Genomic DNA, 16408 nt, shown 5'->3' with positions numbered 1-16408 from the left:
CCGATCCTAGAAAAAGACAATAATCCGTATACAAATAAAGAGGAAGCGAAATCTGCTCTATTACTTACCATTTCCCGTCGTCCCTCGTCTTTCTCTTGCAGCTTCAAGTTAGCAGAGACCTAAAATACAATACATTATAATACATTACAACACAATATAATACAATACAGTGTAATACAATATAACACAGAACAAAACAATAAAGTATAATACAATACAATATAATACAATACAACACAATATAAAACATAACAACACAGTACAAAACAATACAATACAGTATAATATAATTCAACACAATATAATACAATACAACACAGTATAAAACAATACAATACAATACAGTATAATACAATGCAATACAAAATAATACAATACAACACAGTACAAAACAATACAATACAGTATAATATAATTCAACACAATATAATACAATACAACACAGTATAAAACAATACAATACAATACAGTATAATACAATGCAATACAAAATAATACAATACAATACAGTATAAAACAATACAATGCAATACAAAATAATACAATACAACACAGTACAAAACAATACAATGCAGTATAATACAAAACAATTCAGTACACATATGAATGATACAGCGATACAGGGCCACATATATCAATGATTGGGTATGTTCACACTGAGGATTTTATAATGTAATCTCCGCTCTTAGAATTCGGCTGGGTTCACACCACGTTTTTTGCAATATAGTTCCCGTATACGTTTTCAATTTGAAAACCGTACGGAACCGTATTGAAAATCGTATGCATTGACTCTCCATTGAAAACCGTATGCCAAAAGATGCATCAGGTTGTGTCCGTTTTGCATCCTGTACGGTTTTGTCAGTTTTTTCCCAGACCCAAAACCGTAGCCTACCATGGTTTTTGGTCCGGGTGAAAAACCGTATTGAAACGTTTATGGTTTTTTTAACATGGGAATCAATGGCAACTGTACAGTACCGTATATGTGCGTACAGTTCCATACGGTTTTCACGATACGGTTTTTGACTTTGCACAGTTTTTTTTCTTTGAATTTCAATCAAACAAGTGAAACTTTATTCATAATGTGAGTGAAAAGTTAAAAACGTATACGGATGCAAACGGACATCAGAATTCAAACCGTATACGGAGTAAAATTTGTAAACACGTTTTGATACAGTTTAGTCAGGTTTTGAATCCGTTTTTTTTTTTTAATAAAAAAACTGATACGGGAACTGTATTGCAACCTAACCTGCCATGAGCGGAGATTCCATCTGGCAGTAGGATCACGCGGCACTGCGCCATCAGCATTGATAGCTATACAGTGCTCGCAGACTTGAACATGTTCTTTCTTTGCGCGGATCAATTTTGGCAGCGGAATTGTCTTGCTATTCTTTATCGTATGGATAGGGGATGACAAGCAGAGGTAGGAGTACCCCTTTAATAAAGCTATATATAATGCTTAAAGGGGTACTCCGGTGGAAAACATTTTTTATTAAATCAACTGGTGCCATAAAGTTGAACAGATTTGTAAATGACTTCTATTACAAAATCTTTACCCTTCCAGTACTTTTTAGCAGCTGTATACTGCCGAGGAAATTCTTTTCTTTTTGAATTTCTTTTTTTGTCTTGTCCACAGTGCTCTCTGCTGACACCTGATGCCTGTATCAGGAACTGTCTAGAGCAGGAGAAAATCCCCATTGCAAACCTATGTTGCTCTGGACAGTTCCTGACACGGGCAGAGGTGTCAGCAGAGAGCACTGTGGACAAGACAAAAAAGACATTCAAAAAGAAAATAACTTCCTCCGTAGCATACAGCTGCTAAAATGTACTGGAAGGGTAAAGATTTTTTAATAGAAGTCATTTTCAAATGTGTTTAACTTTCTGGCACCAGCTGATTTAAAAAAAAAAAAATTTCCACCGGAGTACCCCTTTAAAGGGGTACTCCGCTGCCCCAGCGTTCGGAACATTTTGTTCTGAATGCTTGGAGCGGTTGGCGGGGGGGGACGTGATGTCAAGGCCATGCCCCTTTAGACGTCATGCCACGCCCCCTCCCATAGAATTGCATTGAGGGGGCGTGGAGTGACGTCGCAAGGGGTGTGGCTGTGACGTCACATTCCCCGCTGCCCGCACCCAGCATTTTTAACAAAGGCTGGGTGCTGCACAGAGATCCTTTGGATAGGGGATAAGATGTCTAGGGGTGGAGTACCCCTTTAAACCATTAATAACTAAGAAATGAAAAATACTGACTGTTCTCCGTTCCTCTACAACAGTGTTTCCCAACCAGTGTGCCTCCAGCTGTTGCAGAACTACAACTCCCAGCAAGAAATGAAAAACATTGACTGTTCTCTGTTCCTCTACAACAGTGTTTCCCAACCAGTGTGCCTCCAGCTGTTGCAGAACTACAACTCCCAGCAAGAAATGAAAAACATTGACTGTTCTCTGTTCCTCTACAACAGTGTTTCCCAACCAGTGTGCCTACAGCTGTTGCAGAACTACAACTCCCGGCAAGAAATGAAAAACATTGACTGTTCTCTGTTCCTCTACAACAGTGTTTCCCAACCAGTGTGCCTCCAGCTGTTGCAGAACTACAACTCCCAGCAATAAATGAAAAACATTGACTGTTCTCTGTTCCTCTACAACAGTGTTTCCCAACCAGTGTGCCTCCAGCTGTTGCAGAACTACAACTCCCAGCAAGAAATGAAAAACATTGACTGTTCTCTGTTCCTCTACAACAGTGTTTCCCAACCAGTGTGCCTCCAGCTGTTGCAGAACTACAACTCCCAGCAAGAAATGAAAAACATTGACTGTTCTCTGTTCCTCTACAACAGTGTTTCCCAACCAGTGTGCCTCCAGCTGTTGCAGAACTACAACTCCCAGCAAGAAATCAAAAACATTGACTGTTCTCTGTTGCTCTACAACAGTGTTTCCCAACCAGTATGCCTCCAGCTGTTGCAGAACTACAACTCCCAGCAAGAAATCAAAAACATTGACTGTTCTCCGGTCCTCTACAACAGTGTTTCCCAACCAGTGTGCCTCCAGCTGTTGCAGAAATACAACTCCCAGCAAGAAATGAAAAACATTGACTGTTCTCTGTTCCTCTACAACAGTGTTTCCCAACCAGTGTGCCTCCAGCTTTTGCAGAACTATAACTCCCAGCAAGAAATGAAAAACATTGACTGTTCTCCGGTCCTCTACAACAGTGTTTCCCAACCAGTGTGCCTCCAGCTGTTGCAGAACTACAACTCCAAGCAAGAAATGAAAAACATTGACTGTTCTCTGTTCCTCTACAACAGTGTTTCCCAACCAGTGTGCCTCCAGCTGTTGCAGAACTACAACTCCCAGCAAGAAATGAAAAACATTGACTGTTCTCTGTTCCTCTACAACAGTGTTTCCCAACCAGTGTGCCTACAGCTGTTGCAGAACTACAACTCCCAGCAAGAAATGAAAAACATTGACTGTTCTCTGTTCCTCTACAACAGTGTTTCCCAACCAGTGTGCCTCCAGCTGTTGCAGAACTACAACTCCCAGCAAGAAATGAAAAACATTGACTACTCTCTGTTCCTCTACAACAGTGTTTTCCAACCAGTGTGCCTCCAGCTGTTGCAGAACTACAACTCCCAGCAAGAAATGAAAAACATTGACTGTTCTCTGTTCCTCTACAACAGTGTTTCCCAACCAGTGTGCCTCCAGCTGTTGCAGAACTACAACTCCCAGCAAGAAATGAAAAACATTGACTGTTCTCTGTTCCTCTACAACAGTGTTTCCCAACCAGTGTGCCTCCAGCTGTTGCAGAACTACAACTCCCAGCAAGAAATGAAAAACATTGACTGTTCTCTGTTCCTCTACAACAGTGTTTCCCAACCAGTGTGCCTCCAGCTGTTGCAGAACTACAACTCCCAGCAAGAAATGAAAAACATTGACTGTTCTCTGTTCCTCTACAACAGTGTTTCCCAACCAGTGTGCCTCCAGCTGTTGCAGAACTACAACTCCCAGCAAGAAATGAAAAACATTGACTGTTCTCTGTTCCTCTACAACAGTGATTCCCAACCAGTGTGCCTACAGCTGTTGCAGAACTACAACTCCCAGCAAGAAATGAAAAATATTGACTGTTCTCCGGTCCTCTACAACAGTGTTTCCCAACCAGTGTGCCTCCAGCTGTTGCAGAACTACAACTCCCAGCAAGAAATGAAAAACATTGACTGTTCTCCGGTCCTCTACAACAGTGTTTCCCAACCAGTGTGCCTCCAGCTGTTGCAGAACTACAACTCCCAGCAAGAAATGAAAAACATTGACTGTTCTCTGTTCCTCTACAACAGTGTTTTCCAACCAGTCTGCCTCCAGCTGTTGCAGAACTACAACTCCCAGCAAGAAATCAAAAACATTGACTGTTCTCTGTTGCTCTACAACAGTGTTTCCCAACCAGTATGCCTCCAGCTGTTGCAGAACTACAACTCCCAGCAAGAAATCAAAAACATTGACTGTTCTCCGGTCCTCTACAACAGTGTTTCCCAACCAGTGTGCCTCCAGCTGTTGCAGAACTACAACTCCCAGCAAGAAATGAAAAACATTGACTGTTCTCTGTTCCTCTACAACAGTGTTTCCCAACCAGTCTGCCTCCAGCTGTTGCAGAACTACAACTCCCAGCAAGAAATGAAAAACATTGACTGTTCTCTGTTCCTCTACAACAGTGTTTCCCAACCAGTCTGCCTCCAGCTGTTGCAGAACTACAACTCCCAGCAAGAAATGAAAAACATTGACTGTTCTCTGTTCCTCTACAACAGTGTTTCCCAACCAGTCTGCCTCCAGCTGTTGCAGAACTACAACTCCCAGCAAGAAATGAAAAACATTGACTGTTCTCTGTTCCTCTACAACAGTGTTTCCCAACCAGTATGCCTCCAGCTGTTGCAGAACTACAACTCCCAGCAAGAAATGAAAAACATTGACTGTTCTCTGTTCCTCTACAACAGTGTTTCCCAACCAGTGTGCCTCCAGCTCTTGCAGAACTATAACTCCCAGCAAGAAATGAAAAACATTGACTGTTCTCTGGTCCTCTACAACAGTGTTTCCCAACCAGTGTGCCTCCAGCTGTTGCAGAACTACAACTCCAAGCAAGAAATGAAAAACATTGACTGTTCTCTGTTCCTCTACAACAGTGTTTCCCAACCAGTGTGCCTCCAGCTGTTGCAGAACTACAACTCCCAGCAAGAAATGAAAAACATTGACTGTTCTCTGTTCCTCTACAACAGTGTTTCCCAACCAGTGTGCCTACAGCTGTTGCAGAACTACAACTCCCAGCAAGAAATGAAAAACATTGACTGTTCTCTGTTCCTCTACAACAGTGTTTCCCAACCAGTGTGCCTCCAGCTGTTGCAGAACTACAACTCCCAGCAAGAAATGAAAAACATTGACTGCTCTCTGTTCCTCTACAACAGTGTTTTCCAACCAGTGTGCCTCCAGTTGTTGCAGAACTACAACTCCCAGCAAGAAATGAAAAACATTGACTGTTCTCTGTTCCTCTACAACAGTGTTTCCCAACCAGTGTGCCTCCAGCTGTTGCAGAACTACAACTCCCAGCAAGAAATGAAAAACATTGACTGTTCTCTGTTCCTCTACAACAGTGTTTCCCAACCAGTGTGCATCCAGCTGTTGCAGAACTACAACTCCCAGCAAGAATTGAAAAACATTGACTGTTCTCTGTTCCTCTACAACAGTGTTTCCCAACCAGTGTGCCTCCAGCTGTTGCAGAACTACAACTCCCAGCAAGAAATGAAAAACATTGACTGTTCTCTGTTCCTCTACAACAGTGTTTCCCAACCAGTGTGCCTCCAGCTGTTGCAGAACTACAACTCCCAGCAAGAAATGAAAAACATTGACTGTTCTCTGTTCCTCTACAACAGTGTTTCCCAACCAGTCTGCCTCCAGCTGTTGCAGAACTACAACTCCCAGCAAGAAATGAAAAACATTGACTGTTCTCTGTTCCTCTACAACAGTGTTTCCCAACCAGTGTGCATCCAGCTGTTGCAGAACTACAACTCCCAGCAAGAAATGAAAAACATTGACTGTTCTCTGTTCCTCTACAACAGTGTTTCCCAACCAGTGTGCCTCCAGCTGTTGCAGAACTACAACTCCCAGCAAGAAATGAAAAACATTGACTGTTCTCTGTTCCTCTACAACAGTGTTTCCCAACCAGTGTGCCTCCAGCTGTTGCAGAACTACAACTCCCAGCAAGAAATGAAAAACATTGACTGTTCTCTGTTCCTCTACAACAGTGTTTCCCAACCAGTGTGCCTACAGCTGTTGCAGAACTACAACTCCCAGCAAGAAATGAAAAACATTGACTGTTCTCTGTTCCTCTACAATAGTGTTTCCCAACCAGTGTGCCTCCAGCTTTTGCAGAACTATAACTCCCAGCAAGATATGAAAAACATTGACTGTTCTCTGGTCCTCTACAACAGTGTTTCCCAACCAGTGTGCCTCCAGCTGTTGCAGAACTACAACTCCAAGCAAGAAATGAAAAACATTGACTGTTCTCTGTTCCTCTACAACAGTGTTTCCCAACCAGTGTGCCTCCAGCTGTTGCAGAACTACAACTCCCAGCAAGAAATGAAAAACATTGACTGTTCTCTGTTCCTCTACAACAGTGTTTCCCAACCAGTGTGCCTACAGCTGTTGCAGAACTACAACTCCCAGCAAGAAATGAAAAACATTGACTGTTCTCTGTTCCTCTACAACAGTGTTTCCCAACCAGTTTGCCTCCAGCTGTTGCAGAACTACAACTCCCAGCAAGAAATGAAAAACATTGACTGCTCTCTGTTCCTCTACAACAGTGTTTTCCAACCAGTGTGCCTCCAGCTGTTGCAGAACTACAACTCCCAGCAAGAAATGAAAAACATTGACTGTTCTCTGTTCCTCTACAACAGTGTTTCCCAACCAGTGTGCCTCCAGCTGTTGCAGAACTACAACTCCCAGCAAGAAATGAAAAACATTGACTGTTCTCTGTTCCTCTACAACAGTGTTTCCCAACCAGTGTGCATCCAGCTGTTGCAGAACTACAACTCCCAGCAAGAAATGAAAAACATTGACTGTTCTCTGTTCCTCTACAACAGTGTTTCCCAACCAGTGTGCCTCCAGCTGTTGCAGAACTACAACTCCCAGCAAGAAATGAAAAACATTGACTGTTCTCTGTTCCTCTACAACAGTGTTTCCCAACCAGTGTGCCTCCAGCTGTTGCAGAACTACAACTCCCAGCAAGAAATGAAAAACATTGACTGTTCTCTGTTCCTCTACAACAGTGTTTCCCAACCAGTGTGCCTACAGCTGTTGCAGAACTACAACTCCCAGCAAGAAATGAAAAACATTGACTGTTCTCCGGTCCTCTACAACAGTGTTTCCCAACCAGTCTGCCTCCAGCCGTTGCAGAACTACAACTCCCAGCAAGAAATGAAAAACATTGACTGTTCTCCGGTCCTCTACAACAGTATTTCCCAACCAGTGTGCCTCCAGCTGTTGCAGAACTACAACTCCCAGCAAGAAATGAAAAACATTGACTGTTCTCTGTTCCTCTACAACAGTGTTTCCCAACCAGTCTGCCTCCAGCTGTTGCAGAACTATAACTCCCAGCAAGAAATGAAAAACATTGACTGTTCTCCGGTCCTCTACAACAGTGTTTCCCAACCAGTGTGCCTCCAGCTGTTGCAGAACTACAACTCCAAGCAAGAAATGAAAAACATTGACTGTTCTCTGTTCCTCTACAACAGTGTTTCCCAACCAGTGTGCCTCCAGCTGTTGCAGAACTACAACTCCCAGCAAGAAATGAAAAACATTGACTGTTCTCTGTTCCTCTACAACAGTGTTTCCCAACCAGTCTGCCTCCAGCTGTTGCAGAACTACAACTCCCAGCAAGAAATGAAAAACATTGACTGTTCTCTGTTCCTCTACAACAGTGTTTCCCAACCAGTCTGCCTCCAGCTGTTGCAGAACTACAACTCCCAGCAAGAAATGAAAAACATTGACTGTTCTCTGTTCCTCTACAACAGTGTTTCCCAACCAGTCTGCCTCCAGCTGTTGCAGAACTACAACTCCCAGCAAGAAATGAAAAACATTGACTGTTCTCTGTTCCTCTACAACAGTGTTTCCCAACCAGTGTGCCTCCAGCTGTTGCAGAACTACAACTCCCAGCAAGAAATGAAAAACATTGACTGTTCTCCGGTCCTCTACAACAGTGTTTCCCAACCAGTGTGCCTCCAGCTGTTGCAGAACTACAACTTCCAGCAAGAAATGAAAAACATTGACTGTTCTCCGGTCCTCTACAACAGTGTTTCCCAACCAGTGTGCCTCCAGCTGTTGCAGAACTACAACTCCCAGCAAGAAATGAAAAACATTGACTGTTCTCTGTTCCTCTACAACAGTGTTTCCCAACCAGTCTGCCTCCAGCTGTTGCAGAACTATAACTCCCAGCAAGAAATGAAAAACATTGACTGTTCTCCGGTCCTCTACAACAGTGTTTCCCAACCAGTGTGCCTCCAGCTGTTGCAGAACTACAACTCCAAGCAAGAAATGAAAAACATTGACTGTTCTCTGTTCCTCTACAACAGTGTTTCCCAACCAGTGTGCCTCCAGCTGTTGCAGAACTACAACTCCCAGCAAGAAATGAAAAACATTGACTGTTCTCTGTTCCTCTACAACAGTGTTTCCCAACCAGTCTGCCTCCAGCTGTTGCAGAACTATAACTCCCAGCAAGAAATGAAAAACATTGACTGTTCTCTGTTCCTCTACAACAGTGTTTCCCAACCAGTCTGCCTCCAGCTGTTGCAGAACTATAACTCCCAGCAAGAAATGAAAAACATTGACTGTTCTCCGGTCCTCTACAACAGTGTTTCCCAACCAGTCTGCCTCCAGCTGTTGCAGAACTACAACTCCAAGCAAGAAATGAAAAACATTGACTGTTCTCTGTTCCTCTACAACAGTGTTTCCCAACCAGTGTGCCTCCAGCTGTTGCAGAACTACAACTCCCAGCAAGAAATGAAAAACATTGACTGTTCTCTGTTCCTCTACAACAGTGTTTCCCAACCAGTCTGCCTCCAGCTGTTGCAGAACTACAACTCCCAGCAAGAAATGAAAAACATTGACTGTTCTCTGTTCCTCTACAACAGTGTTTCCCAACCAGTCTGCCTCCAGCTGTTGCAGAACTACAACTCCCAGCAAGAAATGAAAAACATTGACTGTTCTCTGTTCCTCTACAACAGTGTTTCCCAACCAGTGTGCCTCCAGCTGTTGCAGAACTACAACTCCCAGCAAGAAATGAAAAACATTGACTGTTCTCCGGTCCTCTACAACAGTGTTTCCCAACCAGTGTGCCTCCAGCTGTTGCAGAACTACAACTCCCAGCAAGAAATGAAAAACATTGACTGTTCTCCGGTCCTCTACAACAGTGTTTCCCAACCAGTGTGCCTCCAGCTGTTGCAGAACTGCAACTCCCAGCATTCCCGGACAGCCTTCGGCTGTCCGGGCATGCTGGGAGTTGTAGTTCTGCAACAGCTGGAAGAACACTGGTTGGGAAGCTCTGGTCTATAAAATCATGGAAAATCCCATACTTTGTAAAAGCGTAACTTACCATCATGGCCTCCTGGACGGTCAGATGGGGCAACAACATGTCATCCTGCATGATGTAACAGGACACTTTACGGAAGGTCCTCAAGTCGCGAGGCTGGGCATTTATGAGGACCTCTCCCTTCATGCCGGTCTCTCTGAAAAACATAAAAAAAAACATCTTCTTATCTGCCTAGAACAATTGTGTATTATTAGAAGGTCCCCAAATAGAAAGTTTTATCCCTTCTGGAACTCCCAGCTTAAAAGGGTTCTCCCTTGTTTATACTGTTTTTTGTTATTATGTTTGCGTGTTATGTGTGTATAAGTATGTGTTTTTTTATGTGTGTTGTGATTATGTATATATGTATTTTCTTACCTTTTGTGAAGATCCGGAAGCTGGCCCCTTTTTCTTCCAGTGGCTTGCTGTGTAACCTCGGCCTCCGCCATGTTGTGTTCGGTAAGTGGGATGTCGGGGGGTGTTTTCTTGCTTCCCTCCTTCCTATCTTCTGACGTCCGAGGCGAATCTTTTCTTCCTGTTTCTTCCGTGGCTCAGCGACGAATCTGCGGCCTCTTCCGGCGCATGCGCAGGTGTTTTTTTATTTATTTTTTTTACCAATAAAGTTTTTTTTGTCTAATTGACAAACTGTCTGCGCTTGCGCGAAGCTACGCTATTAGCGTAGACCTAACGTACGCTACGCTGTTAGCGTAGCACTTGCGTACTCGCGTATGCGCAGACAGTTTGTCAATTAGGCAAAAAAACTTTATTGGTAAAAAAAAAAAAAAAACTACCTGCGCATGCGCCGGAAGAGGCCGCAGATTCGTCACTGAGCCACGGAAGAAACAGCAAGAAAAGATTCGCCTCGTACGTCAGAAGATAGGAAGGACAGAAGCAAGAACACACACCCCGACATCCCACTTACCGAACACAACATGGCGGAGGCCGAGGTTACACAGCAAGCCGCTGGAAGAAAAAGGGGGCAGCTTCCGGATCTTCACAAAAGGTAAGAAAATACATATATACATAATCACAACACACATAAAAAAACACATACTTATACACACACAAACATAATAACAAAAAACAGTATAAACAAAAGGGAGAACCCCATTAAGAACTCTTGGTTAAGAATTCAATTTTTCTGCAGTGCCCCCACAGGAGAATATAAGCATTACACCGTGCCAATTCACTTCAGTGGGCTGTCTGTGTAATGCAGGACAAGTCCTCCTGAGCGAGAGACGCTCTTTATGACAGCTCTCCATGATATGAGGGTCCTGAATAGAGGACTCCTGAATATTAACTAAAAATTCCCTAATGGAGAAGGGGTGACTGAGTGAGCAGAAATTCAAGAAACAGCAGCAGCAATGAAGGGGTTACATCTAGCTCTATCTGTATATATGGGATCAGGATATACAAAAGTTATACACCTCCTCTCCAGCTCTGTCTTTATACTGCTGCTATCTCTATGGGATCAGGATATATAGTAGTTACACACCTCCCCTGCAGCTCTATCTGTATACTGCTGCTATCTCTATGGGATCAGGATATACAGAAGGTATACAACTCCTCTCCAGCTCTATCTTTATACTGTTGCTATCTCTATGGAATCAGGATATAGAGCAGTTATACACCTCTCCTCGAGCTCTATCTGTATACTGCTGCTATCTCTATGGAATCAGGATATATAGTAATCATACACCTCCCATCCAGCTCTATCTGTATACTGCTGCTATCACTATGGGATCAGGATATATAGTAGTTATACACCTCTCCTTGAGCTCTATCTGTATACTGCTGCTGCTGTCTCTATGGAATCAGGATATATAGTAATCATACACCTCCCATCCAGCTCTATCTGTATACTGCTGCTATCACTATGGGATCAGGATATATAGTAATTATACACCTCCTCTCCAGCTCTATCTTCATACTGTTGTTGCTATCTCTATGGGATCAGGATATACAGAAGGTATACAACTCCTCTCCAGCTCTATCTTTATACTGTTGCTATCTCTATGGAATCAGGATATAGAGCAGTTATACACCTCTCCTCGAGCTCTATCTGTATACTGCTGCTATCTCTATGGAATCAGGATATATAGTAATCATACACCTCCCATCCAGCTCTATCTGTATACTGCTGCTATCACTATGGGATCAGGATATATAGTAGTTATACACCTCTCCTTGAGCTCTATCTGTATACTGCTGCTGCTGTCTCTATGGAATCAGGATATATAGTAATCATACACCTCCCATCCAGCTCTATCTGTATACTGCTGCTGCTATCACTATGGGATCAGGATATATAGTAATTATACACCTCCTCTCCAGCTCTATCTTCATACTGTTGTTGCTATCTCTATGGGATCAGGATATATAGTAGTTATACACCTCCCCTCCACCTCTATCTGTATACTGCTGCTATCTCTATGGAATCAGGATATACAAAGGTTATACACCTCCCCTCCAGCTCTATCTGTATACTGCTGCCACCTCTATTGGATAAGGATATATGATAGTTATACACCTCCCCTCCAGCTCTATCTGTATACTACTGCTGCTATCTCTATGAGATCAGGATATATAGTAGTCATACACCTCTCCTACACCTCTGCACTGTATATCAATGCAGAAGAAGCAGCTCACACTGGACAGGACAGTTGCCGAAGAAGCTGTACGATACCCAGCGAGATCCATGCATGAGCCTTTTTCTGATGAACGGGACTCAGGACCTGCTGGGTGTCATATGCTTGTCCCAGCAACTGTATAGCTTAGCGTGTGCTGAGTCTCCCCACATCGATCATGTTTAGGTTAGGCCTCATTCACATCTGCGTCAGGCGGTCCGTTCCTCAGCGGTTTCCCATGACTGACCTGTATCCTGCCAGAATGTTCATCAGGGTCGACTTTCCAGCCCCAGAAGGTCCCATTATGGCTACAAGTTCTCCGCAGCAGAATTTCCCAGATATTCCTTTCAGCAGAGTTTTATAACCTAAGGATAGAAGAAATAAAAAATAAAGCTAAGTAGAAAGAATACAAAAACATTCTTATTTTACAAATAAAAAAAAAAAAAAAATCAAATTTCTATTTTCACAAAGCTTTCAGCCTTATGTTTCACGAGTTGCACCAAGAATATGCCAGCAATTCGGCAATCCCTATTTTGTTAAAAGTGTTCAATGCAAAAACGTGTATCACGGGCTACCAGCAATGACCAGTTGTGATCTCTATGGAAAAACTACAGGCAGGTTTTTGATTTCTCTACAGCACCACCACTGGGAGGAAAAGGTATTACAAGAAGCTAATTGAAATCCATAGGCTGTACATGTATTGCACAGATCTGTGGGGTCCTCCAGAGCCGGACACAATTTTTTTGAACCTGTGTATTTCTATCTCTGAATAATCGATATATGTTCCTAATAAAGAGTTCCTCTCATCAAAAGTTTTTTTTAAAAATTTTATAGTTTAATATATATAGATTAAGTTTGTAATTGTATTGTATAAAAAAAAAAAATGTTTCCTTTCATGTGTTTTTTTAGTTTTGAAAGTTTGGCCACTAGGGGTCTCCCTAGGAGTCCCTGTTTTAGTGATTTCGGACTCACGCCGGGCTGGCTGCTGAGTCCGAATTCACATACTAAGCGCAGCTCCCCGCCTGTCAATCAGACAGGTGGGAGCGAGTGCTGTGCACGTATCCCTGCAGGGCATGGCAGCTCTGTACTCTAACGTTCCTCCTCTCTGTATGGCACGTGTATAGCCAAACAAAGAGAAGAAGACTCAGAGGCTGCCATCCCTGCCCTGTACTCAGCCTGTATGCGTGCTCCTGAGAGGAAGAGCAGCACACAGGAAGAAGGGCAGAAGCCGGCCCTGGCAGGCCTCAGACGACGTTGCGCCTACCGGGCTACGCCAACTTCCTCCCTTCGTACACAGCTCCAAACTTAGCTACCAAAGATAGAGGAAAAAAGGTGTGTACAGGGGTTTTTAACTAGAAATAATGACAGGGATAGAGATAGTTACAGACAGGGACAGATGGGGAGGGGGATTAGGGAAAGTTTAGTTGATGATAGGTACTCTTTAAGGGACGAGCCTTTGTTAAAGGGGTTGTTGGGTTTCGATAACCCATTTATACACTCTATGTGGTAATTCATGAGCTAATACATGGGTTCCTCTGTTCAGGAACTTTATCTTGTTAAGAGCAGTGGTCTGAAACTGTGGCCTTCCAGATGCTGCAAAACTTTAACTCCCAGTGCTCTCTGTTGACACCTCTGTCCATGTCAGGAACTGTCCAGAGCAGGAGAGGTTTGCTATGGGGATTTACTCCTACTCGGGACAGTTCCTGACACAAACAGAGGTATCAGCAGAGAGCACTGTGGTCAGACAGCAAAGAACAAATCAACTTCCTTTGTAGTGTGCAGCAGCTGATACATACTGGAAGGATTAACATTTTTATAGAAGTAATTTACAAATCTTTTTAACTTTCTGGAGCCAGTTGATATGAAAACATTTTGTATCCGTCGGAGTAACCCTTTAATGGGGCTCTTCATACAGATTGTGTATGGAGGCCCAGGAGCTACATGTTGTCCCAGCTAATCCATCCAGTGGTTGTCTTGTGCTGATCCTCATGGGTTATAGCTGGGCCTTAGTTTTATATCAGAAAACAGCCCAAGTCTGACCCTGTTCCCCACTGGTCTGGAGCCTCATCAACAAGCAAGTACGGAGACAGACACCACTCCCCATCCTCTGCCATCCAACACAATGGGGTAATAGTCGACTCCGTTCTTACATTCATTTAATATCGGTCTCACATATGAACCGGGAGTGGTGGGAATGGTTCCTGTATGAGCGGCACCTACACTATGACCATTGTTCACACCACAGATAGAGGCGGATTATATGTATCCCTAGAAGACCCAAGGACAGGATTTCCGCAGTCTCCATCTATTTAACCCAATGACACCATAATGATATAATTTCTTCTCCTTTATGAGGCGATAAATTGTTTCTATTCATCTCCTGTGGGAATCGGAGACAAGATCTTAGTGTCAGGACATTGTCAGGAGATGGGGAGAGTTCTCCTTGTATGTGAAGGGTTTATAGGGCAAGGTTTATGGGGTGAGGTTTATGGGGTGAGGTATATTCATCAGAAAATGAGGCATAACTGTGCAGAATTAGTATTATACCAAATTATTATTATTTCTCAAATGTTTTGTCTCATCTGAGAAAAAACTTGCAACATTTCTTAATAATAAATAGATTGGAATAGATGGGAGTCCTCAATAAGGTGTGAACCGAGACCATCTATTTCTTACATGGATGGCTATGTACTTAAAAGGCTACATTTCCCCTATCTATCTAATTTCTATCTATTTATCTCATATCTATCAATCTCATATCTATCTATATCTATCTATTTCATATCTATCTATCTGTCACATATGGGCAGGGAAGAGTGAAGCCCTGAACTCACCCACTCCCATTTGCCCTGCCTATTTGCGTACCCACCCTAGGCGACGGGTCCACAACCACAGTGACAGTCCATGCCTGAATAAGTGCAGTGAGTAAAACGTCAACAAAATAAACTTACAATACAGACGGAGGTCAGGACACTGTATGGAACCATACACACTAACAGAAATAATAACTAAACAAACACACAATATGTCACAGTCCACAAGCCGAGTCAGTACCAAGAGATTACAGAAAATCCAAATCGCAGAAACAGGAGAGGAGTCAGAGAGCGGAGCCAATGGGTCAAATATGCCAGAAATACAAGACACAATACAAACGCTCACTAGGAGTATTAGCTCTTTTGCAGGCGACATCTGGATGAATACTGAGAGTTTAAATAGGGAGCTAAGCAGGTGAAAAGCCAACAAGGTCAGCTGACCATCCAGAGACCGGTCAGGAAAATAATCAAGCGAAAGAGGATTAGAGGAAGATGAACACTCCCATTTGCGCTCACGTAGACAACTATCTTAATGGACATGTCAGGATCCAGACTGGCGGAGGGTGAGGACACTGGAAGTGGATCTTCTGTGCCAGAGAGGTGATGGCGTGGGCCGTACCAGGGGAACGGAGTCTAAGGGGTTACTGGTATTCACCAGAGCCCGCCGCAAAGCGGGATGGACTTGCTGCGGCAGGTAACCCCCAGGTCGTTCCACCCGGTAGCGACTCAACCTCTCTGGCAGCTGAGATGGCGCGGTACAAAAGGACGAGGCAAGGCAAGGTCAGACATAGCAGAAAAGTCAGGGCAGGCGGCAAGGTTTGTAGTCATGGGCAACAGCAAGGATTCTGGAAACACAGGCAAAGACACACTGGAATGCTTTCACTAGGCACTAGGCAACAAGATCCGGCAGGGACAGGAAGGGGAAGTGATGTTTTATAGGGAAAACAGTGATTGGACTTGATTGGGCCAGGCACCAATTAGTGGTGCACTGGCCCTTTAAATTTCAGAGAGCCGGCGCGCGCCCTAGAGAGCGGGGCCTCACGCGCCGGGACGGGACAGAGGAAGGACGGGGCAGGTGAGAAGAGACATGGGATGCGATCCGTGAGCGGGCACGTCCCAACCCGCGCATCGCATCCCCTCCGGTGATAGGGTAGCAGCGCTCTCGGTCAGCAGCGCCGACCGGAGCACTGCAAGCAGAGTAACGCCGCGAGCGCTCCGAAGGAAGCAGCGGGACCCGGAGCGCTCGCTGTTACAGAACAGTTAACATCATGGCTTGGTCAAGGGTGTCAGGAGAGGGGTAAGTCACCAGAATGTCTTTTAAGGTGTCGGATAATCCTAGTCTAAACTGACAAACCAAAGCTGGGGCGTTCCACCAAGAAGCCACA

General features: G+C 43.9%; 1 protein-coding gene across 3 annotated transcripts in view; it reads right to left on the bottom strand.

Annotated features, from left to right (window-relative positions):
* ABCG1 (ATP binding cassette subfamily G member 1) overlaps window positions 1-16408 on the bottom strand; it is a 197910-nt gene that overhangs the window by 86238 nt on the left and 95264 nt on the right. For all 3 annotated transcript variants that reach the window (XR_008889125.1, XM_056559732.1, XM_056559730.1), the window contains exons 3-5: window positions 12458-12575; window positions 9611-9743; window positions 69-119 (exon numbers count right to left, since the gene is read on the bottom strand). Coding sequence is in view for 2 of the 3 variants with exons in the window: in XM_056559732.1 (XP_056415707.1) it covers window positions 69-119; window positions 9611-9743; window positions 12458-12575 (302 nt within the window). In the remaining variant the exon portion in view is untranslated. The remainder of the gene's footprint in view (window positions 1-68; window positions 120-9610; window positions 9744-12457; window positions 12576-16408) is intronic.

The sequence above is a fragment of the Hyla sarda genome, chromosome 2, assembly GCF_029499605.1.
Source record: "Hyla sarda isolate aHylSar1 chromosome 2, aHylSar1.hap1, whole genome shotgun sequence".
Classification (NCBI taxonomy): Eukaryota; Metazoa; Chordata; class Amphibia; order Anura; family Hylidae; genus Hyla; species Hyla sarda.
Note: the sequence above shows the minus strand (reverse complement) of the source record. Positions and strands in the feature narration are given on the sequence as shown.